This window comes from Hibiscus syriacus, unplaced genomic scaffold (assembly GCF_006381635.1).
Source record: "Hibiscus syriacus cultivar Baekdansim isolate YM2019G1 unplaced genomic scaffold, ASM638163v2 tig00111276_pilon, whole genome shotgun sequence".
NCBI lineage: Eukaryota > Viridiplantae > Streptophyta > Magnoliopsida > Malvales > Malvaceae > Hibiscus > Hibiscus syriacus.
Window position 1 is genome coordinate 505,267 of NW_024063043.1, and position 25,621 is coordinate 530,887.

The 25,621-nt window shown below is 35.7% G+C and overlaps 1 protein-coding gene across 4 annotated transcripts; it reads left to right on the forward strand.

Annotated features, from left to right (window-relative positions):
* The first annotated feature begins 6,145 nt into the window (after positions 1 to 6,145).
* On the forward strand, positions 6,146 to 22,343 carry LOC120157769 (acyl-CoA-binding domain-containing protein 4-like). 4 transcript variants are annotated; one of them, XM_039168798.1, is made up of 14 exons: positions 6,146 to 6,373; positions 7,607 to 7,756; positions 17,694 to 17,771; positions 17,848 to 17,967; positions 18,103 to 18,169; positions 18,302 to 18,363; positions 18,531 to 18,670; positions 18,754 to 18,880; positions 20,221 to 20,335; positions 20,406 to 20,494; positions 21,133 to 21,216; positions 21,327 to 21,647; positions 21,757 to 21,816; positions 21,902 to 22,343. In XM_039168798.1, the coding sequence occupies exons 2-14, from the start codon at positions 7,640 to 7,642 to the stop codon at positions 22,067 to 22,069; spliced, it is 1,548 nt and encodes a 515-aa protein (XP_039024729.1). In that variant the 5' UTR covers positions 6,146 to 6,373; positions 7,607 to 7,639; the 3' UTR covers positions 22,070 to 22,343. The 4 variants fall into 4 exon arrangements, with proteins under 4 accessions (XP_039024729.1, XP_039024730.1, XP_039024731.1 ...); XM_039168799.1 differs by having other exon boundaries at positions 7,627 to 7,756; XM_039168800.1 differs by having other exon boundaries at positions 7,650 to 7,756.
* The last annotated feature ends 3,278 nt before the right edge of the window (positions 22,344 to 25,621 follow it).

The following is a 25,621-nucleotide window of genomic DNA, read 5'->3' on the forward strand; positions in this document are numbered from 1 at the left end:
TTATGGTGAGTCACCACCATAGATCCGGTAACTCACCGAAGGTGCAATCGTTATAGCCGGTTTCCATGGGCTATATAAAACCCAAACCTGCAAGCAACGAAAAAAACACACAACAGTAGGAGAAACAAACAAGAAATAAAAAAGCATAAACGCATAGCAAATCAGAGATATACAGAAACCACAACGACCCATCACTAGAAAAGGAAAAGAAAAAAGAGTGAGAAGCTTACCCAACTGCTGAAGCTTCAACATCGTCAGAACCACCGTAAAATCAAATGTAAAGCCTTCGGTATTTTTTAGATCTTGGGCGATTTGAAGGTTTTCAGAGAAATGAGAAGTTAGATTTGGGTAGAGGAGGCTCAGATCTATATTTTGGGAAGTTTTTATATTTTTCAGCCACCATGGGTGGTGGCTGGCGGTGGCGGTTGACGTCGGTTCTCGATTAATAGCCGGTAACTGAAGTACCTCCGGCGAAAACCTTTAGAGAGATGCAGAGCATCTCTTGGTTTAGAGAGAGAGTGAAATGAGAGCACTTGGCTCTTTAGGGCCAAATTCTCTCCCAAATGGTGTCGTTTTGGGAGAGGGATTTCTGTGTAATTTTCGCACGGGTAAATTATGTCTGTAGCCCCTCAGGTTTTATATGGCTTCAATTTTGGTCACCGAATCAGGTTCTTACATATTTGAATTTTGTCTTCAAATTTTATTTTATTTTAGTTCATATCCGTATATTTATATATTTTAGAGTAAAATTATGCATTTAGTCCCTTAAATATTATTAGTTTATATTTTAATCTTGTATTAATAATTAGGTTAAATTACATAATTATCACAATATTGTAATATTATTATGAATTAGGATATTTAATTTGATTATTTTATGATTTAATCATTAATTGTTAGTATGTATATAATTAATTATTATTACAATTTATACTTTAGTATTATTATTACACATAACTTATAATTTAGTTTATATAATTATAATATAACATTATAGGGTTAGTAATATTTACATTAAATATTATTTAGTATTTATATTAAATTATTTGTAAATTAAGAACAAATCTATCATTTACTGCAAAGACATTTAATTAATAAATATTGGTACCAATTTTGGGTGTTTTAGGGGTGCTAATCCTTCCTCATACGTAACCGACTCCCGAACTCATTTTTCTGGTAAACAAACCCGAGTTGTATTATTTTAATATTATTCTTAGGAATTTTTATTAAAATAGTGTGACATTCTGGTAACCAATCTCACTAAATAAAAAGATTGGTGGCGACTTTACAATTTGGTGTTTAATATGATTCAAGGAGGATAAACACTTATTTTTTCGAGACTAGTTACACTGTTTAGGGTGTACTATTTGCACTCTCCGTCGCCAGGGCAGAGAAACATCTCGACAAGTAGAAATGGAGTTTTTGCACCTATTTTATGCTCTCTGCATGTTGAGTTTCGATACTAGAGAGATAATATTGAAACTTGTTCTTCTTCTCGGGCAAACTCGTGAGTTTCTGGGTAAGAGTATCGACACTCTTTCAAGAGTATCAATACTTTGGGTTATAGTTTTGAAACTCCCAGAAACTTTCGAAATTGAGAAAAACAAAATGTTTAAAAGTATCGATACTTATATAAAGTATCAAAACTTTTGCAGGAGTATCGATACTCTTGGGCTAGTATTGATACTTGCAGTTTGTTTTGGACAAAAAGGTCAGTTTTTTAAGGGAATTAGACTCGAGGTATCCCAACACTTCAGTATATCCTCAAATAAGACTTCAAGCGAGAATAATAATTAATATATGAACAGTATAAACAAAAATAACTAGGTTTACGCTCGGGAAACAATCAAGACACCCAAGTTCCTTTTAGCAGAAATACGGCAGTTAGTGGATCCAATTCAGTGTTACGACACTACATCATCCAACTGGGTGCAGATGCCCCAAGACTTCGATGGACTAAGTCGGTGGGTGTACATTTCGATGCATAATTCCGAATCTCACCTATGAGTACCTGATAGTGCTTCGATATTTTTAGAGGGTGCGTGAGCTCTGAGATGCAGAATCCTTCAGTTGCACCATGATGCCAGCCACAGATTAGCAGTCCAATAGTTGTACACTCAGACATGTGTCACTTGTCACTTCATCTAGTGAATGCATATAGTATAGTACAGTTTTCAGTGAGGCACTAAGCTCGTAAGCTCAACGTTCGAAATGTGTTTACGCGTAGGTTATTAGGGAGTAGGTCGTGGGGAGCTATCGTCATCAGATATTCCAGTGTAGCAAATTCAGACTTTCAAAGACCTTTCAGAGTACGTCTTGAGTCATATTTAGAGAGTATGTACTGTTGTGGACCTTGTTATGTATTCATTCGTAACTCTTTTGAAACTCTGTATTTTGTATTATTTAGCGGATGTATTTTGGAGCTCCCCATTATTTATAAATCCATATTATTATTGTGTTTTTATATTACTTTATGGATGTCTAAATTTCAGAGATTTACAGATAATTTTAAAATAAAATTTTTGGGTCACTATTTCGATAGTCTCATGTAACATTGTAATTCATGGATCTTCAGGTTTAACTAGACTAGGGTGTTACATAGTTACCACAAAAGCAGAGTTTCCTATGAATTGAGTGATCGTTGGTTAATTCTAAAGGTGAGAATGCTTTATTTGGTCAAAAGATTAAAACATAATTTGAATTTAAATTGATTTGACAATTAATAGTGATATATTAAAATGTTTTAACTTTTAGTTTTGATTGAACCATCGCATCCTTTTGTCGTTACTTCTAACATATTAAGTGGTTTCTCTAATAAAAAATCATTGAACTAATCTTCTTTCCTTATTTCTTTCATTCAGTTCAAATTTATTGAAAAATATTTCAATCTCCTCAAATATCAATTAAAACTAAAATCTACAGCTTTTAAATCTGTCATTGTCAATCACCAAATCAATTTGGCATCAAACTATGTTAATATTCTGATTAGACAAAACTTTTCTGCAGTTTAGATTGGTTGGCAATTTCTTTGTTCATTAAAAATTGGCTTTTGAGATGGTCGCTAATTTGAAAACGTAAGGTTTTATTTGGAGAAGAAGATTTTAGTGTGTCATATAAATATTTCTTAACGGTAGCTAATGTTAGTGATCATAATAAAAATGAATTAAAAATTTTATGATTGTCACGTAAGTTTTAAAATTCATTGATCAAAGTGAAAGCATCCTAAAATTTAAAAGATTACAAATGTAGTTTATCTTAAAATTATTTTATGTAATTTTTTACGTATATATTTCATTTTTTTTAAGAAAAAAATCATGTAGAGTTTTTTAAAATATATTTTAAAATAAATAATTGAAAATTTATATATAAATATTAAATATATTTTTTTACTAATCTAGAGTAATTATAAGTGGTTTTATCTGTTCTAAAGACTCTCAAGTATTTGACAGTGAACGCTAAAATACCCTGCAGTTGTTGTTGCTCAAACCCGAGACCTCTAAAGATAACAATCATTCCTTTAATGGCTTAGGTCATTTGGTTCATGCAAATACCTAACATATTCTAATGTTAAAAATTATTTGATGTGCATATAATGTAAACTTTAATTTATACAAATTTATTTATTTAATGTAACATATCTTATTTATAGTTTCATATTTAAAATTTTAGAATTTAATACTATTAAAAAAAGTTTAGAGTTTAATATAATAATTTAAACTGTACAAATAATTAAAATAAATAAATAATATAAAATAAATTTTACATAATGTATATTTTAAAAGAGACTTAATGTAAAAATAAGTGCCTAAATTTTACCTCAAAAACGATTTGGTGTCTAAAGAATTTTTCGCTAAAAATTGGCGTTAACGTTTTCTCAATTACACTTTTAGGTGTTCTGTTATATTTTTTAATTTTTTAATAATAAAAATATTATTTGTAATAAAAATAAAAAATTTAAAAATAATAATTTATTAATAAAAGAACCCCAAAATTTAATGAAATTATAAAAAAACAAACAACAAAAAACTAAAAACTTTCATTTTAACCCATGTATTACTAGGGGCGTTCAAAAATACCCAACCCAACGGCCCGATCAAAAAGTCCAGGTATTTAAAAAAAAATCAAATTATGGGTCGGATACCCAACCTAACATTTCTCAGGTCGGACCCGAGCCACAAAATTAATTTTTTTTCGGATACCCGGTTACACACTCAAATAAACTAGTACATTCTATAATTCTTCCATTTCTTAAACAAGCATGTACATAGATAACGAATAAATTGCTTTTAGAAGGCTCAAATGTTTACAATTATTTCCTTTCCATGGAAGCTATGCAAACTGTCCAAATATCAGAAAAAACCTAAATTGATGTTACATTTTGGGTGCGTTTGGTTCACAGAATGTAAGATTATCAGTGGAAATAAAAGATTACCAGGGAATAAGATTATTGTAACTGTTGTATTTTGTGTTTGGTTGGTTTAGCAGGAATGTAAGATTATCGTGTTTGGTTAAAGGAATAAAAGATTATTGAATATATATTTAACCAAATTGTCATTATATATTTTTTTAACAAGTTGGAAAATATTTATATATTTTCTTTAAAAAATTTAAATTCATAAAATTCATATAATTTTTTTTATAAAATTGAAAATATAAAAAGATTTAATGAAAGGGTAAAATTTTATTTTAACCCCTGAACTTCATATAAAATTTTAATTATAGACCTTTTTTTGTAAATCTAAAATAGTTTAAGGATAAATTTGTAATTTAATCTTCGTAGAATTTTTATTATTCAATGACAGAAGAATGATATTTTTGAAAAAAAATTAAGGGCATTTTAGTCCAAAATACCGGTAATCCAACAATATCTAAGGGAAAGGAGATAATGATATTCCCGATAATATACCCCAAAAAATACACTATTGGTAATCTTACATTACTGGAAATGAGATTCCCAGCCAATCAAACGGGGGAATGTAGATTCCATTCTCATGGGAATCTCACATTCTCCGAACCAAACAGCCCTTTATGATTACATAAAGATCCCCATGACGAGTTCTATCAGGATCAGCTCCACCACTTCCATATATCTTCAATGTTTCATTGTTATCTACTCCTAAAAACAGGATATAACCTTGAGTCAATCATAAGATAAAAACAAAATTGAAATATCTAAAACGTTAATTCCTTCCTCACGCTCCACCGCTCTAACAGTGCGCTCTCGGCTCGCACTCGTCAACGGTCGCGGGCTTATCGTTGCGATCGCTCATCTAAGGAGGCAATCACGGGTAGCCGATTACCCGAATTACGTGTACCCGCAAAATCTAGTTACGCGATTTTCGGGTACCCACAACATCCGAATCGGGATACGGGCTAGCCAATCAAGTACCCGAGGACCCGGAACTTTGATACCCGAAAACCCGGGTACTTGGATTTGAACACTCTTAATCATTACCTACAGTGGAATGCCGGAGGAGCATCGAAAGAGCAACGACGATGATAGATTTTGAGCGGAACTACACTGTGGTTCGAATGGGGGTGATGACATGGCTTATGGACGTCGGTATCAGCCGAAATCGACGAAAAACAACTATGGTGGCTTAAAATCCAACGAAACTTCAAACCCTTCTCCACTGCAAACGATGGCAGCTTATGAAGAAAGGTTAACAGGAGTTTGATCGGGAGTCGATGTCGACGCTAACGACGGTGAAAGTGATGGTCACGATTGGTCGAATGATGACCATGGAAGTGGGAAAGAGAGAAGGGGGAGGGGGAGATGAAGAAGGAAAGGGAACTGCTGCTTTGCGTGAGGATTTGGTTTTTTTTTAATAATAAAAATATTTTTTTATTTTTAAAATTTTTCAAAATAAATTCTTAAAATTATTATATCTTAACATATGTTACTTAATAGTTAAATTTAACATGCATTTAAAAGTGTTCCGATATAAATATTAGGTATCTGATTTTAATAAAAATTTATTTAAACATTAAAATATTTTTGGAGATAAAATTGATGCACTTATTTTGATATTAAGAATTTAAAAAATAACCTTTCAATTTATTTTTAACTGGTACGGTAATTAACAATTGGAAGGTTTTAAAGAGACGACTTCGAGGTTTACGGTATTTTTTGTCTGCACGTAATTCGTAGGCACCAAAAACGAAAAAGGAAAACTCTTCACCTGGTGCTCAGAGATTAAGATCTCAACGGTTGGTGTTCGATTCTTCATCTTATGGCATAATCGATATCGTCTGATCTCACCTTACATTGCCACTCCGTCCTCCGATCTCATTTACCCAAAGAGCTTCTCAGATCCAGTTCTCCGAAATCCACAGTTGTAAACTCAGTTCGCTCTAATTTTGCATAATTCAGGTCATTGTAGTTTGTTTCTTTCGTTTTAAGCATTTTATGCTTTAGATTTTGGTTTCAATTTGTATATTGATGATTTAGATCTCTGGTAGAATGCGGAATTTGGTGAACTCGGGTTGGTTGCTGAGAAAAATGGAAGGAATTTGAATTCTGTTTTCCAAGGAAATGGGAGAGTGTTGACTTGTTTAAGTCAAACAAGTTTTATCAGATTAATTTGAGTGAAGAGATGTGAATTACTGCTATTTTTTATTTTCCTGCCTTTTCTCTACTACCACATCGAAATATTTTTTTTTTTGATAGAAATAGTAGGCCTCGTTAAAAACCTTCTCATAGAAGTCCTTTACCCTTAGGCAAGAACCATCTAGCGGAAGAAGGAAAAGAGTACCTTAATATATTATTGATAAACCAATTACATAAGACTGAAACAATCCCCTGTTACAAGAAGTTTGTGCTTGTTTTTTGCCTTGGAAACTTTAGGTTGATTGATTTCAAATACTATGACAGAGTTCGTGAGTTAATGGATAAAGTTCAGTTGGAAGATTTTCAAGAATTGTTTTGATCAAATTGTTCTCGGACAAGCATAATTATCATGTTTTAATGTTTTCTGTACAATATTTGTGTTTCCTAGTAGATACTCACGGCTAGAGTTTTGGAATATTATGATCAAGTAAAGTTTGACCAATATAATATCCCACCAAAATGCTTCCCGTAAGTTAATCAGTAGATATTGTTTGCTATTTGTATGAGCTATATATAAAATAGGTAACTTTGTGGTAGTGTATTTTTTAATGTCCTTTAGTTCATATTTGTTGGTTCTCTTCTCAGTAACTTGCCCTTAGTTTAGGAAGCTTACTCTTGTCTTTTTCATGTTGTATGCTTCCTCTGGCCTTTTCACTTAGCTTTCCATTTCTTTTTGAATTAAAAATGTACCAGTTTCGTTCCTGATAAGTTGTTGCATATCCATTTTTTTCTGGACTAAAGGACGGTGACATTTTAAAACTGTGTATCTTTCTAGTTTCTAGATTGATGTCTTGTTTATGTCTTGAAGCAAGGGAAAGGGAAGTGAGTTTCTAAATTGCTCTAGAATTTTGCTTCCTTTGCAGTTTTCTGCTGTCACACCAATTTATATATAGGGAATTTTAAAATTCTATCATGCTTCTAAATTCAACTTCATTAGTTTTTTCTGATACTAATGAGTTCTGAATTGTGCATATCTTGATTGTTAACATTTTGCAGTTGAAAAACTTGACTGACTGACAGACAACTGTCATGGGAGCAAAAGAAATTAAAACAGACATGGATATCAGCAGTTGGCCTCCAGATTTGGCCCATGAACAGTGGGTTGCACTACCAGTTTCTGGTGCACGACCATCAGCTCGATACAAGGTATTTTTTGCTTTTAAATTGTGAAGCTTTGACAAGATCATATTGTAGTCATTTTTTATGTTCTTTTTTTTTTTGTTAAGAATTGAAGGCCTCGTTAAAAAACCCCTTCTTGATTAGAGGAGCTCGTAAAGAAGCTCCTTAAATCAGCAGAATGAGGAAAAGAGTGCCTTAAGATTTCATTAAACATAAAGAAAGTTACAATAGAAATACAACACACCAAAACACCCTTTACGGGGACTAAAAACCATAAGACAACCGTAAACAACAACACAGGAATCAGCCTATTCTAGCCTTAGCTAAGACATCAGCCTCTAGGTTAGTTGTCCTAGCAACCCATCTAACAACACCCTCAAAAGCTCTAAGCCTATCAACTATGTCATTAACAATAAAAGCATACACATCTGGACATAAATCAACATTCTTAATCCAATCCACTGCCACCCTGCTGTCACTCTCGATAATCAACCGATCCTTAACAATCCCTTGAAAAGAGGCAAAAAAGGATAAACCCCTTTGAATAGCTTTAAGTTCCATCAGTGTAGGAAGACCCGAACCATCAGACTCCTTGAAAGGGCCTAAAATCAAACCAGAATGATCCCTTAAAACGCCACCAAGACTACTCTTCTTCCAGTCGCAACTAGTTGTAGCATCAACATTCAATTTGATGAAGCCCTTAAGGGGAGGTAACCAAGGGATCTTAGATAAAATCACTTTATTGTAGGATGAACAAGAATCTCCTAGGGAAGGATCAGAAATGAGAGAATCCTTAGGGATATAAATCTCCTTATACTTGGCTAAAAACCAAAAAGCAAGCCTAAATCTTGCTAAGAAAAATAATTATGTCTGATCTAACTTCCCCCTTCGAACACTATATCATTCCTGACTTTCCAAATGGTCCAGAGAACAGCCCCTGGGATAAATGACCATATAGCTGAATTAGTCTTCAAATCATCCTAAGCTAGGAGAAAAATCTTGGCATTTGCGTGAAAAACAGAATTGAGCCTCCAAAACTTCATAAATTTATTCCATAAGGACCATACTACTTTTTTTTATAAGAATGGAAGGCCTCGTTAAAAACCCCCTTCTTGATTAAAGGAGCTTTAGATTAAGCTCCTTAATCAGCGGAAGGAGGAAAAGAGTGCCTTAGAACTTTTATTGATACTGAAAAATTACATAAGATTTAACAATTACACTAAAATTCAGTACATAAAACTTAAACACTCTTACTGCCATAAAAATCTTCTCACTGGACCAAAAAAACCACAATTGAACCTATACAGTCAACCTATCCATTTCTTTGCTAAACTGTCTGCCTCTCCATTGCACGCCCTTGGAATCAACCTCACTGAATGAACCTTTCCCGTGATAAGAGTAGAAATCTGATAAACTAGATGCGATAAAAAAACTAGAGCCAAAACCGGGGACTGAATCCATTCCACTACAGACGAACAATCACTCTCAACCTACCAACAGACTCCCAACGTGATTACAAAAAAAATTCAATGCCTCTTTTTATAGCTTTTAATTCAGCAAGTGGGGGAGTTCCTTGACCAACATTCTCTGAAAAAGTCAAAAGGGTACAACAATTCCAATCTCTTAATATACCTCTAATTCCTCCACCCAAACCATCAAGCCTAACAGCTTCGTCGACATTCATCTTTAGGAAATCTACCGGGGGGAATCCATCGTAAGACATGACGATCTTTAGCTTTCAATAGTGATACTCCATTTGCAAGGGATGGTTACCAATCAATACATCCTCCTGAATAGATATCTTAGGAAATTTGGCTAGGAACCATTTAGTAAGCCTGAATCTAACAATAAAAAATCAAAGACATTCTGTCAGGAAGAGATCCTTCAAAAAACATTGCATTCCTAACTTTCCAGATTGACCAAAAGATGACTCCCGAAATAAATTTCCAAATCATCGAGTTCACCCTCAACTCACCCCATGAACTAAGAAGCAAAGGAGGATCTTGTGGTAACACCAACGATATGTCCCAGAAACTAGCTATTTTGTTCCATAATTCCCAAACAACATTACAAGAAATAAATAAATAAATGCTGCACTGATTCCTCCTATTTCTTACACAAAGGACACAGAATATCATCTCCTAGGGGTATACCTCTCTTAACCAACTCAGCTTTGACTGCTACTTTCTGATGTGCAAGCTGCCAAAAGAAAGCTTCCACCCGAGGTGGAGCAAGACCCATCCAAACCCCTTGTATCCACAAAGCACTACCCCCAAACTCACTGGCAAGAGTATTTCTGCAAGATTTGACCGAATAAAGACCATCTCCACTAGTAGACCACGATAAAAAATCTTCCACCAGCTCTGATAATTGAATATCCTTCAATTTAGACATCAAATCCATCCATTGAACCAATTCCCAATCACACAAATTCCTCCTAGTTTGGACATTCCACACCCAACCGCTAGGTTCAAAGCTTCCAAACTCTACAACCTTCCCCTCTTTATTAGGAGAGAGCATAAAAATTCTAGGGAAAAGAAATTTTAAAGAACACTCATCAGCCCATGCATCATTCCAAAAAGAAATGGACTTTCCATTTCCCACTTTCAACTTCGAGTTTGATCTAAGACAATCTCCTTTCGAATCATTCTTCAAGTAATTATTAGCAATTCCTCGCAAAATCCAAGAAGATTGCGGACAAGTGACCTCTCTAATAGAAATATTATTGCAACTAAACTTGTATTTGCTCCACAACACACTTTTTCATAGGGATTTTTTATCGTTGGCAAATTTCCACACCCACTTACCCAATAGAGCCCGATTGGTGAGATTCAAATCTTGGACACCTAGACCACCTCCATTTAATGGCCTACAAACCGTACTCCAATTCACCCAGTGAATTCTCCTCTTTTCCTCTTTATCGCCCCATAGAAAATTAGCCATTAACGAATTTAACTTCTTACCAACTTTGCAAGGCATTTTAAACATAGATAAGAAAAAAATTGGTAAAGAAGTTAGCACCGACTTCAATAATATTGGCCTACCGGCCAATGACAGACAGGAAGCTTTCCAACCAGCAAGTTTGGCACTAAAATTCCTAAAAATTGGATCCCATAAAGCCTCTGAATTTTTCTTAGCACCCAAGGGAAGACCCAAATACTCTGTTGGAAAAGAACCTACTGAACAGCCCACTTGTGATGCCCAATCTGCTAATACTTCATCCTCCATATTAATTCCAAACAGTTTGCTCTTCACCATATTTAGATGCAAACCTGCCATAATACTAAAAATCCTCAGCACTCTTATGACATTCTTGATCTGAGTAAGATTTACTTGGCAAAAAATGATTAGGTCGTCAGCAAACTGCAGGTGAGACAACCTAGTAGAATTTTCAGCATTCCCAATAACAAAACCTTGGAACAAACCCTTTTCGACTGCTTTGGAGAGTATCAAATGGAGTATCTCACCAACAATGTTAAACAAAAGCGGCGAGAGACTACAACCTTCTCTTAAACCCTTGGCCATAGGAAACTCTTCCGAAGGAGACCCATTAACAAGAATCGAAATCGAGGCTGTCGAAAGGCACTGAGAAATCCACGAGGACCATCTATAACCAAAACCCATCTCTGACATTGCTCTAAATAAAATTGGCCATTCCACAGTATCATAAGCTCTACGAAAATCGACTTTTATAACAACCCCTTGCAACCCTTGTTTTCTCCAATAGTCAATTCCTTCATTCGCAATAAAAACGCAGTCCAACAGTTGTCTCCCCGGTATGAAAGCATATTGGGGCTGACTGATGATATCTCCAACACAGCAACTCAATCTCTTGGATAACACTTTAGATAGGATCTTATATAGACTGCCCACAAGACTAATTGGTCTAAAGTCCTCCACATTATCCGGATTAAGTTTCTTCGGAATGAGCGTAATGAACGCATGATTAACCCCATGTTCCCATAACCTACCAAAGTAGAAATCCTGAAAAAATTTCATTACATGCTCCTTTAAGCTAGGCCAACATTTCTTGAAAAAACCCATGGTGAAGCCATTCGGACCTGGTGCTTTAGAACTGTCCGATGAAGCTATCGCTTGCCATATTTCATTATCTGAAAACTGCTCCTCTAGTTTTGAAGATTGGTCCCCTGTCAGCTTTGCAAAATCCAGAGATAAATCAGCAACTTCCAGAGTTAACTTAGAATTATAGGCTTCCTTAAAATAATCCGCAATATGCAACTTAATCGATTGCGGATCAGATACAATAGAGCCATTAAACTTCAAACTTGTAATTTCATTTCTTTTACTCCTGTTTAGCGCAGACAAATGAAAGAATCTTGTGTTTCTGTCCCCATCTTTGATCCATCTAGCCCTTGATTTCTGAAACCAAATACTTCAATTCTATACAGCCTCCAAAGATTCGATCTGAACTGTATTAGCTGATCCCATGCCTGTTGGGAGATAACACCACTTTGTGCTTTAATTTCAAGATCATTAATCTTCAATTCTAAATCTGTAATTGACTCAGAAATTCCATGAAACTTTCTGCCAGACCAGTTTCTGATAGATTTTTTGGTTCTTTGTAAAAAATTGAAGATACCCCTTCTCCTCTTACCCGCAAATTATCCAAGGACGATTTAACCAAGTCCTCAAAACCTTCCTCCTCTAAAAGATAATTAAAAAATCTGAACGGTTTAGGACCCCAATCTACAGATTTTTCCTCCAATGCAATGGGATTGTGATCGGATAAAGACCTAGGTAACATGCTCTGCACAATATTCGGAAAACAGATCAGAAAATTCCCAGAAATTAGAAACCTATCAAGTCTGACACAAGTGGAAGCTTCTCTATTATTACACCATGTAAACTTTCCCCCTACCATAGGAAGATCAATTAAGTTAGTTTGGTTCAAGAAATTTCTCAGAATATCAATAGATAGCCAATTTTGGGACTTTCCCAACTTTTCTACCGGATCAAAGTACACATTAAAATCCCCCCCAATGCAGATTGACACGGTTTGAGCAACAACAAAATCCAACAATTCCCTTAAAAATTCAGCCTTTTCAGAATTGATGGAAGGACCATACACATTAATAATCACACACTCTTCACTTGAGTTCTTAAACTTCCCAAAAACTGCTATGAATCTACCACTTAAGTGACTATTGAGAACTTCAAAATCCTTATCATTCCACAAAACCATTAAACCACCTGCAGACCCCACTGCTGGAACAAAAATTCCTCCATTCAGAATACTTCCACCTATTCTTCTCCTAAGAGCCTGAGAACAATTTTCTAGCTTTGTTTCTTGAATGAGGAGGATGCACGGTTTGTACTTCTTGACCATATTTGCTAAATCTCTTGATTTTTCCTTCTTACCAATACCCCTTACATTCCATGAAATAATCTTAATTTTTATCATGAAGATTGTTGTTAAACCAAAGCCTCAGAGCAAAAAAAAGTAGACAAAAGTCTATTCCCCCAGGTCCAACCTTACCCTAATTTCATCCAAACCTTCCTCAAAATTTATAATTTTTTCCAAGAAGGTCTTCTTCCCCTCTTTGAATGTAATCCCCAAAATTTTACTGACTTCCCATGTTGCCAAAGCCTCCTCCAAAAATACCGAGAAATTTGAAGAAGATGGAGTATGGAGACTGACCACATCCAGAGCTTCCCTGATCAGAAGCCTTCTCTTTCTTCTTTTCTCCATCCTAGCCACTGACCTAGACTGACAATCTGTTACAGCATCTTTTACACTCCTAGCCACTGCAGAAATGTGCCTAGAACCACCTTCCTCCACTCCCATGGATCTTCCCTCCACGAAAACAGGAAGAGATTGATTACTCAACATAGGCTCAATTATAGTCCTGTTATGATCAGTCATCTCCAAAGATTGCAATGCTCCTTCTCTGCTCGGGTTAAACCACACCTTTCTGTCTCTAGTTTTTTTATACGCTCTAGAGATAGAGCCTCTATTCCACCTTCCTATCGATGCATTCCTTATATGTAGACTTCTAGACAAATGATCTAAAGGACTCCAACTCCTTAGACCATTTACAAGAGACTCCTTATATAATCCTAACCCTTGGTTACTACCCATATAAACTTGCCTTGCTTCCCTTACCACCTTTTTTGCTTCCGCTCTACTATCTTCATTATCCTGGACTGTTACTTCCTCTAACCTTTCCTAATTTGACTTTTTTGGAGTCCCTCTGTCAATGGCCCTACCAGGAATCGAAATTGAGATTTAAGTCTGAAGGAACATTAGCCACATTCTACGTATTTGTTTCAACCGAACCATGATGCTTCTGATCTCCTAATATTTCCACCTGAGACTCCTTATAATTACCATAGCCCAATTTAAATAAATTAACAGCTGGCCCAGAAAGGGAAATTCCAGTGTTTTTTGAATTGGGCTCACTCAACTCCTCTAATTGGGCTTTATCCCTTTCATTGAAGATATCATTCCTTAAACCAAGACCTCGGTAATCCCCTTTAAAATTCAAATCTTCTTCTGAAAAATCTAACATCTTTCCACCACTAGGTTGACCTTCTCCTTCCTGCAACATTAAATGCTGACTTTCACTGCAGCCTGCCACTGTTGTACGATCATCCCCTACCAACCATCTGTCTACTGTGTCCCTAGAATCCTCAGCTAGCAACTTTGAGCTACCTACCCCGCCTAAAAACCTATCTTCTTTCTCCTCCGATGAAGCTTCATCTCTGGACTCACCATCACCGGCCACCGTAAAATTTGCTATTGAAGAGCTATCATGTTTTGTACTAACCGATCCCACATTAATTTTTACCTTAAAGGATCTCCCATACGAACCCAATGTAACAGTTTCCTGTATATCATAAGGACTGGCCACCCTCAACAGTGCCCTGGCCACCGCCAGATCCTCTCTTCTGACCGTCGACTCATGAATACACACCAGTTTCCCCCACCTTGAAACAAGCTTTTCCAGAAAAGGAACATTCCAACATAGCAAGGGGATTCCAACCAAATCCACCGAACAAAAAGCCATCGGGACACCATCCACACTCATAAGTGGATCGAGCCAATCAAACCAAAAGAACAGTTCCTCCCTTCTGTTCGACCACGCCTCCTCAAACCTGCTTCCTTTCCTAGATGACCCTCCCTTGTCTCTTTACTCGCCGGAACTTCCCTCCGCCCATCATAAGATACTAACGCATCCTTATATGATCTGTCATCCCTCAATCGATTGAAAGACTCAGATCCACCTCTTATTCCCCAAGCCATTCCCTTCTTCAACTTATCTTCTTCCCTTCTGACGTTACTACTAACAGCTTGCCTGAGCCTCTGCTTCTAATATTTAGCTACTCCTACCGATACTTTCTTTCCATCTATCCAAATACCATTGACATTTGTTATCGCCTTCTTCAGCCCATCTTCCTTTGCAAACTGAATGAAAGAAAACGTATGGTTTCTATAATTTGGCTTGTTAGAACTATTCGGAATGTAAACGCGCAGAACACTCCCCTGTTGTTGAAAAATTTCCTTTACTGTTCTCCAAGTTACCCTCTTACTCAAATTGTCCACAAATACCGTCCAATCCTCGCCGGAGGACTGACAGCCTAAGACCCTCTCTCTCTCTCCCACTCTCTCTCTGACACTCTCTCTCATGATTTTAAAAAACCCAGTAATATAAGGACCATACTACTGAGCAAGTAAAGAATAAATGTGTGGAAGACTCCTCCACCAGCTTACAAAGAGGACATAAAACATCTTCCATAACCTGAACCCCTCTTTTAACCAATTCATTCTTAACTGGCAGCCTCTGAAGAACAACTTGCCACATAAAGGATTCCACTCTTGGAGGAAGCAAACCCCTCCAAATTATATTTTTCCAGAAATGAACCTCCTCCGAACCTGAAGATAACAAATTAACACAAGAGCTAACAGAATACACACCATCCCCATTGCCTTTCCATATCAAAACATCACTGGAATCTTTAGAAAAAGAGTAATTTAAAATGATAACCATCAGATTAGACCATTGTTCGAGCTCCCAGTCATTTAAATTCCTTCTCACTTGAACATCCCAAATCCAACCCATAGAACGATATTCACCAAACTCACATAATTTGCCACTCTTGTTTGCTGAAATAAAAAACAGTCTAGGAAAGATAACCATTAGCGGATAATTCAAAGCCCAACTATCTTGCCAGAACCGAATGAACTTTCCATTACCAACTTGCAAACTACAAAAACTTCGAAACTTAGAGCCGAATAGGTCATCTTTGAAATGGTTATTCAACATTGATCTCCAAATCCATGAAGCTTGGGGTGGAACCTTTCTGTCAAATAATAACAAGGATGAATCAATATTGTATTTGCTGCACATGAATTTCCTCCAAACAGAGTTTCTGTCATTGGCAAACCTCTAAGACCATTTCCCTAAAAGCGCTCTGCTCATGCTGTTGAGATTTCGAACACCCAAACCTCCCTCATTCTTTGATTTACACACATTGGACCAATTAACCCAAAGTATATTGTTTTTCCATTCCCCCTCCCCATAAGAAGTTAGACATGATAGAATTGAGTGTTTTGTAAACCGAGGTTGGAATCTTGAACAATGACATAAAATAAGTAGGAAGCGAGCAAAGGACCGACTTGACCAATACTAATCTCCCTACAAATGACAGAGTAGAAGCCTTCCAACCAGCAAGTTTCTTGTGAAAGTTTTGAACCACTGGATCCCAAAGAGCTGATGAATTCTTAATAGCACCAAGGGGAAGTCCTAGGTAAATTGAAGGAAAGGACCCAACTGAACAACTAATAGACTCTGCCCACTCCTGAATAACCTCTTGAGATAAGTTAATTTCAAATAGTTTGCTTTTCTTTAGATTTAGCTGAAGACAGGACATAACTTCAAACAGTCTAAGAACCCTCTTCACATTCAAAATCTGCATCTTCGAAGCTCCACAAAATATGATAAGATCATCAGCAATTTGCAAATGTGATAAATTAAAAGAACCATCCTCTCTACCTATAACCATTCCAGAAAATAACCCCTCAGAAACTGCTTTTAGAAGTAATAAATTGAGTAGTTCCCCTACTAAGTTAAACAACAATGGAGACAAGGAACAACCCTGTCGAAGACCCTTTGCATTGTGAATTCCTCAGAGGGAACTCTATTGACCAATACTGAAATAGAAACTGTAGTAACACATCTCCTTATCTAACCAATCCATATGGATCCAAAACCCATCTTCTCCATTACCTTAAACAAAATAAGCCAATCAATTGTATCATAAGCCTTCTTGAAGTCAACCTTGAAAACGCAGCCTTTGAGCCCTTTTTTCCTCCAATAATCAATTCCTTCGTTAGCAATGAGAGAACAATCCAAAATTTGACGACCAGGGATGAAAGCAAATTGAGTCGGACTGATGATGTCTCTGGTGCAACAACTTAACCTCCTGGAAAGACACTTGGATAAGATCTTGTATACCCCTCCTACTAAGCTTATAGGTCTATAGTCATCTAAACCTCCAATGATAGAGCCCTTGGGAACAAGGGTAATGAAAGTATGGTTGATACCATGCTCCCAATCTTTCCCCAAGTAGAAATTGTGGAAAATTTTCAAAATGTCTTCCTTAAGGACAGGCCAGAACCTTTTGAAAACCCCCAAATTTAATCCATCTGGTCCCGGAGCTTTGTTGCTATTACACGACTTTAATGTCTCCCAAATTTCTTCCTCTGAAAATTCCTTTTCTAAAAGTATACTTTGCTCCAAAGAGATCTTAGAAAAAGTCAACCTTATTTCATCCACTTCCAAGGTAGACCGAACATTAAAGATTTTAAAGATTTTTTATGTTCTCTCATTGGGGCTGTTTTATCATGTTTTTTAAATCATTAATTAGGCTGCTATCCATTTCTTCTTTTTTCTATTATTGTGTAGCTAGATTTCTTATCATGTTATTTTTTACTTAACTGTAGCATGCTGCAGTAGTGGCTGATGAGAAGGTATATATCATTGGCGGAAGTCGTAATGGTCGATACCTGTCTGATATTCAGGTTTTGTTACTTGACCTCAGTTCATACATATTAAGTACTTTATTGTTTGTAATGTTCTCTTTGGCTGCTTTTGAAGGTATTTGATCTTAGAAGTTTGACATGGTCTAGTCTGAAGCTGAAGATTGAGCCTAATAATGATAAATCAGAGGAAAATGGCTTACAGGAAGTTCTTCCAGGCATTTCAGATCTCAGTATGGTAGGACTTCAGTTACATCTCGCCAATAGATATAATTCTTTTTCTCCTAACTAAACTCCTTGAACTTATGCAATGATTCAGTGCAATTTTAAATAAGCACTTGAAACAAATATTTATTTATTTATTTTGTTTCAGATTAAGTGGGAAAATAACCTTCTTCTTCTTGGCGGGCATTCGAAGAAATCTTCTGATGCAATGATAGGTTTGTATTTCTGAGGGTCGTTTGGTAAATTACAACAGAAGTTTATGAATCCAGTATTCTGTTTAATGGTTTGTGAATGTTGAAATTTGTACATTGTTTGGGACCTAATAATAGTTAATGCACTTCTTGTAGTGCATTTCATCAATCTGGAGACACATGTCTGTGGTGTCATGAATACCTTTGGAACAATTCCGGTAACTCACTTTTTACAGCATTTATTTAATATACTTTACAATTTTCCTTGTCGCTATGGTTGCTCATTTATTAGATTCTTTCCTCTGATCTGTAATTTTCAGTTATGCGTTCCTTGAGATGTGTAGAGTTCATTTCACTTATTGATTTGTTGTGTTATATGTTCTAGGTAGCACGTGGGGGTCATTCTGTTACACTGGTGGGTTCTAAGCTGATAGTGTTTGGTGGAGAAGACAGGAGCAGAAAATTGCTTAATGATGTACATGTTCTTGATCTACAGACAATGACTTGGAGTGTAGTTGAGGCAACGTAAACATCTTTTCTGCCTTTAAATACTAGTTATTCTGTTCGAGTTTAGAAATAGTCTGCATCACTTCCTTGTATTTTGATAGTAAGACACCCCCAGCTCCAAGATTTGATCACTCAGCTGCGGTGCACTCTGAGCGCTACCTTTTGATTTTTGGTGGTTGTTCGCATTCAGTATTCTTCAATGATCTTCATGTATTGGACTTGCAGAGTGTAAGTTTTAGAATTCTTTCTTCTTTTCTTTTTTTTTGTGTATGAGTTGTCATTTTCCCAAGCTATCAATTTTCCTTGATTCTATAGTGTGTGCAAAAGACTTACCAAACAAGTTTATAACTATCATGGCCTCCTGAATTCACCAGTGTTGTTTTGGCATAGCTGAAAATATAGCATAGACGGGTGTTTATTCTCATGTGTGCTTGTTGAATTGTATATTGTTAGGCACAAAGAACTCTTCCAAGATCTTCCCAATATTCTCCATAAAGCTGGGCCAGCCAAACTTGCTAGACATTCTATGTAAATTGCACAATTGATGCTGAAACTTTTTTTATATTAGTACCATTTCCTGACCTTATGTTGCTCTGACTCTTCATCTTTCTTTAAATATCTGTGTCCAGTACCTGTGTTTGATGCATATCTGGACATGGGTATTGGTATATGATTTCTTGAGGACTCTCTAAATACATGGAAATATTGACAAAAATTAAACATAACTGTTTTAGACACATACCTTTGTCCGATAGTCACACTTGAGTCTAAGTAAAAAAGTATCTTTTTTCATAAAAAATAGGGTAAAGTATACAAATGGGCCCCCCGACTATAGGGTGATGCTTTGTTGAGTCCCCAACTATTAAAAATTACAAAATGGTCCTCTGACTATAGAGTGTTGCTTTGTTGAGTCCCTCGACTATTAAAAGTTACAAATGGTCACCCGACTATTCATTATGTTCCAAACTCGTCCTTTTTCGTTAAAAAATTGACGTTAATCTATGCTGAACGTTAACTTGTTTATTGTGATATGATAAAATCCGATACCAAAATCTCAAACGACTATCATATCCTAGTTATCATGTTAACGTCAGCTCAGACAACGATCAAATTTTTTAAAAGGAAAAGGATGAGTCATAATAAATAGTCGGGTGACTATTTTGCAACTTTTAATAGTTGAATAACTCAAAAAAGCAATATTCTATAGTTGGAGGATCATTTTGTAACTTTTAATAGTCGATGGACTTAATAAAGCTACATCTTATAGTCAGGGGACCATTTATGTACTTTACCCTAAAAAGTAAATGACTCAAATAACTGGATATTTTCTTAAGCTACATTTCATTCAAAATAATCATCTGTATAGAGCATAGTGTCTACTTTGGCAATTACTACCAACTCGAATTCGATCTTTCTTTCCTTCCTAGAGAAATATGAACTGCAGAAGTTGAAGCAGACTCCATAATGATTATAACCTAGCTATACAATTACTCTAATATCATGGTACTTTTATGCTTAAGTAGTCTGAATGGTATAATTGATTGGATTGGACTTGGATTGCCATGCAGCTGGAGTGGTTCCAACCCCATGTTCAGGGTGATTTGGTGAGTCCTAGGGCTGGTCATGCCGGTATATCCATTGATGAAATGTGGTATATCATTGGTGGTGGAAATAACAGCAATGGTTCGTATGTTTTTTGATGCAATCTTATTTATGATGGACTTCCATGTGCTAATCTGCATTTTTTATACAGGTTGCCCTGAGACTCTTGCCTTAAATATGTCCAAGTTAGTTTGGTCCACTTTGACAACTTTGAAGGAGAGGCATCCACTTGCTAGTGAGGTTAGTATTCTAGGCCTTAGTTCAACTGTATATATTTGACTTTTAAACTTCTACTTGGACATTTTTTTTTTGGAATTTGGCTGCGGATTTAGTTTTTTTATCCTTTTAAAATAACTTTCAGTGGTGGTCCATGCCACTGTCTTAAAGCTGAGGAAAGCTGAATCTCCATATCTAACATGGGGTGTTTCCACTAGTGTCACTCAATGCTCCTGTGAATTTTATGCTTTTTATCTTACCCAATTCGTTGTGTTTCTAACTCTGGGAATCCAGCTTGATAACCTTCTACTGGCTTGTTTTCAAGATGCTTTTTCTGACTGAAATATCATCTAATTTTTCATTTCAATGAACATTTTCGATGAGACACATGTTTACAATATATCCAGTATTTTATATCTTGTGCATCAGTTTCTAATCTGAATGGCCTGACTTTGTTTATGGCTGAAACTCCGTAGAAAACATTAATTTATTGTTTTCGTGAACTTTGTTAAAGAAGCATATGTTTGCAATTTACACTACATTTTATGATATTATGCTTCAATTTCTAATCTAAATGATCCGACCTTATGACTGCATTTTAGCAGGAAACATTTTAGACTTTTTCTATGAGTGATCTGATCTAATCATCATTTAAACTGCAGGGCCTAAGTATTTGCTCGGCTGTAATTGATGGGGCGAAGTATTTGGTTGCCTTTGGTGGATACAATGGGAAATATAACAATGAGGTATTTGTTGTATATATGAAATCATTTTCTCGAAATGCTCATACTGATCTATATTTCATTATGCATCATTTTACCTTTTCCCAGATATTTTATTTGTTTTTTGTTGATAGGTTTTTGTTATGAAACTCAAGCCAAGAGACTTATCTCATCCGAAGATTTTCCAGTCCCCGGCAGCAGCTGCAGCAGCGGCTTCTGTTACTGCTGCATATGCATTGGCGAAGTCTGAAAAATTGGAATTCCCACAAATAATAGATCTGAACTTTAATGCAGCTGAAAAGAGTGTTCCTCAAAAGGATATCAATACCGAAATTGATGCAATTAAAGAAGAGAAGAAGGCATTGGAGACATCGATTGAGGAAGTCAAGGCCGAAAACTCTAGGCTGAGGGAGAAGATCGATGAATTAAAAAGCAATCATACCGAATTGTCGAAGGTATGCTCTTGAAGTGACTCGAAAAAGGCCATTGTCAATTATATAGCTCTGATGATTAAGAAATCGATTTGAAGTGTTTGCTATATTTAATTTCTTGCCGTTCGAGCAGGAACTCCAATCTGTCCAAGGCCAGCTGATATCAGAGAGATCAAGATGCTTTAAACTTGAGGTTTTCCATTTTTCACATCTTTTGGTTTCATTCTAGCGTTTTGTGTATTCTTTATTCGAGATCTAACGCCTGGTTATATATCCAGGCTCAAATTGCAGAACTACAGAAGATGTTGGAATCATTTCAAACAGTGGATAACGAAGTGCAAATACTCAGGAGGCAAAAGTCTGCACTCGAGCAGGAGGTGGAGCTTTCATCAGCACAGCGGCAAGGTTCTGGTGGTGTTTGGCGGTGGATAGCCGGAGGCACATAAAAGTTGCATATCATTCGAAACAAAGGGATCACACTGGTGTTGCTCCAGTATCTCTGAAGCAATAACACTAGGTAAGTTCCAACCCAACTAGTATAAGAAGCTGCGATCATACTTGGATGATGCACACCGTTTAAGTGTTTTACGGCACTTAATAAGTGCTTGTGAGCTTCCGAGTTTCCATTTTGAGTATTAAAATTTTCATGCACATGTAAGGAATCTCTTCGCATACTAGAAATTTCTTTGTCCAGGCCTGTGATCAGAAATTTACAAAATCGATGTTGTCTTTTCCAGGAATTGAAGTATTTGTTGTGATTTCAATAGCCTCAATATAGTTTTGAAGGCGAGAAATCCCTATAGCTTCTTTGCTTACTTTTTGTTTTTTGAGATTTTTCTCCTGAAAACAAAAAGATATCTTCTGTTGATGATCCCTAGTAAATAAGGGTATAAATGAACAAAGTGTTAGGTGAACCGTTCGTATAAAGTTCGTTTATATTCATTTATTAAGTTGAATAAACGAGTATGAACAAAATTTTTATGTTCATTTCCTAAATGAGCGGACATGAACATAGGTGTGTTCGGTTCATTTATGTTCACGAATAAACTCATGTATAAACTTGTTTATCGACTCGTTCATTTATGTTCATGAACAAACTTGTTTATAAGTTCATTTACACAATTCTTTTTTCATCTTGTTTTTTTAACATTTTAAATATTGATTAAGGTAGTGGCTAAATTGAATACATGGTGAAATTTTAAGTTTAAACTGTGAATCTTGAGTTTAAACACTAGTTGTACAATTTTGTCATTTTTTTAGTGGGCAAATGAAAAGATAAAAATTAAAAATTGAACATATAAACAAACACTAAACATATAAAAGATCGTTAACTGAACACAAACAAACATTAAATGAACTTGTAATTGAATATGTTCATGGACGTTGAACAAATATGTTCGTGAAATGAATATAAACCCTTTTAAAAATAAATAAATAAATAAACAAAAATATGATATTTAAAATTTAAACGAATAAAATTTAAATATGAAAAATTTAAAAATAAAATAAAAATGAATACACATGTTGCAGAAAAATCAGGATGATCCGGATTATCCGTGCAAGGCAAAATTAGCTGGTTTACTTGTAGGTAGGGGTGCACAAAAAATCCGAATATCTGATTTTGCGAAAAAAATATTCGAAACCGGATTTGGGAAAAACCGGTTTTTTTTTAACCGGATCGGATTTTTTTAAACCGGTTATTTTAACCGGTTTGGATAAAAAAACCCAGACCGGTTTTTTTACCGGATAAAAAACCGGTTTGAAAAAAACCGGTTAAAAAACCGGTTTTTATCCGGAAAAAAAAAACCGGTCTGGGTTTAAAAAACTAGCCGTTTTTGATTTTTTTTTTTTTAAAAAATTACCATTTTACCACCCTAAACATGTATAAATAGGTTGGGGATGTATTTGGTTGATTACAACTTTCTCAAATCTTATTACACAACACTTAAACATCTCTCAAATCTTAGTTTTGTAATTTTTTGTTCATCATGAGTAACACTGCTGAATCTTCTGTCGGGGGAAACCTTGAAGTCGTGAGAGTGATCGAACACACTCGAAACAAAGATATTTGGGATCACTACGATTTATGTGAGATGTCAAATGGCTCGAGGAGGGCGCGTTGTAAACTTTGTCTAAAGTTTCTTGCATCGGAAGGAAACACAACGTTGAAGAACCATTTGACAAAATCATGCAAGGCACTTCGCTCAAGATCGGATCCTAGTCAATCGAATCTTACACCGCAAGGTGGTGTTTTTGTTTACGACAACGAAAAATTACGAGAAGCGTTTACAAAGTTCGTGATTACAAAAGCATTGTCGTTCGACCACTTTGATGATGAAGATTTCACGACAACAATTCAACAACTAATGCAACCACGTTATACTCAAGTAAGTCGTACTACCCTTAGAAGAGATGCTATAAAAATGTGGCGTACGGCGAGAGAAAAAATGATTTTAGGATTCCAAGAACACCGTTATGGTGTGTCGCTTACATGTGACGTTTGGAGTTCCCCTCATAATACCGGAAATTCTTTTTTAGCCGTTACGTCACATTGGTTAGATCAAGATAATTGGCAAATGATGAAAAGAACAATCGTGTTTGAATTATTCGGTGAGGCGCATACCGATGCTAATTTATTTACACTTTTAAAACGGGTAATTTGTCTTTATAAATTAGAAAATAAAGTTTTTTCTATATCCTTTGATAATGCATCGAATAATACAAACGCGGTTCCAAGATTGAAAATATTACTTTCACCGATTTTAGACGGTGCGTTTTTTCATACCCATTGCGTTGCACACATAATTAATTTATCCGTGCAAGCCGGTTTGGAGGTTATTGAGCCAATTAGATTAGAATTTAAAACAATGATAAAATCGATTCTTTGTAACAACAACAAAAGACTAAATGATTATAAACGATTTTGTAAGTTTTGTTAATAAAAAAGCTTTGGGTCCTAATTTGGATTGTCCAACTCGTTGGAACTCAACTTGGATGATGATGCATACTGCCTTAAGGCAAAGGGAAACATTGCAAACATTTCACGATCGGCTTTTCGAGAGGGGTCATGTCCCAAACATTTATCAGGATTCGAGTTGGGAAACTATAGCCAAAATAACTGATTTGCTTGAGGTTTTTAAAAATGCAACAACTTTTTTATCCGGTGTTTATTACCCTACTAGCCCGTTGGTTCTTAATCAAATATTTTTTGTTGGCTACCCGACTAAATGACTTTGAATTTGAAACTGAAGTTTTTCAAGAAATTGGCTTTGCAATGAAGGAAAAACTTTTAAAATATTTTAAGAAGATTCCCCCCATTTTTACTTGTGCCGCCGCTTTAAACCCAACGTTAAATGTTGGTGGGGTTGAAACACTAATTGAACAAATTGCGTTTGCTTTTAATCTAACCGATGATGAACCCAACTTTGTCCAAAACCAAATAAATTATTTTAACAAATGTTTTCGAGACATGTTTGCAATTTATTTAACTAAATACGGATCAAGTAGTGTAATACACGATCAAATGAGAATGAATGCGGAATCATCTAGTAGACGTCCAAGTAACATAAATTTGAATCTTTTTAACACTCTTGTAAATTCCCAATCCAAACGATCACGTACTACCACCCCAAGTAGCGAGTTGGGAAATTACATGTCATGCGATTTTCTATCAAAAATGACATTTGAAGAGTTTGAAAGTTTGGATATTTTTGCTTGGTGGAAAGAAAAGGAAGCACAATTTCTGATTCTAGCCGCCATGGCCCGTGATTTACTAACCGTCCAAGCTTCTACGGTAGCTTCGGAATCCGCTTTTTCTGTTAGTGGCAGGGTTATATCACAACGGAGATCAAGACTAAGTCCCGAGTCGGTGGAAGTATGCATTTGTTTAAAGGATTATTTGGATGGAGCGGCTCGTAAGCAACATATCACCACCCTAGAAGATGCAATTGATGCCGATTTGGAAACAAACTTACACATTGAAGAAGTCGAACTTGGAA

Excerpts from the sequence above, each read along its gene's own strand:
- LOC120157769 (XM_039168798.1), top strand. The coding sequence starts at position 7,640 with ATGGGAGCAAAAGAAATTAAAACAGACATGGATATCAGCAGTTGGCCT. Across the intron at positions 18,364-18,530 it reads ATACCTTTGGAACAATTCCG|GTAGCACGTGGGGGTCATTC; the intron begins GTAACTCACTTT and ends TATATGTTCTAG. Across the intron at positions 21,817-21,901 it reads CAAGATGCTTTAAACTTGAG|GCTCAAATTGCAGAACTACA; the intron begins GTTTTCCATTTT and ends TTATATATCCAG.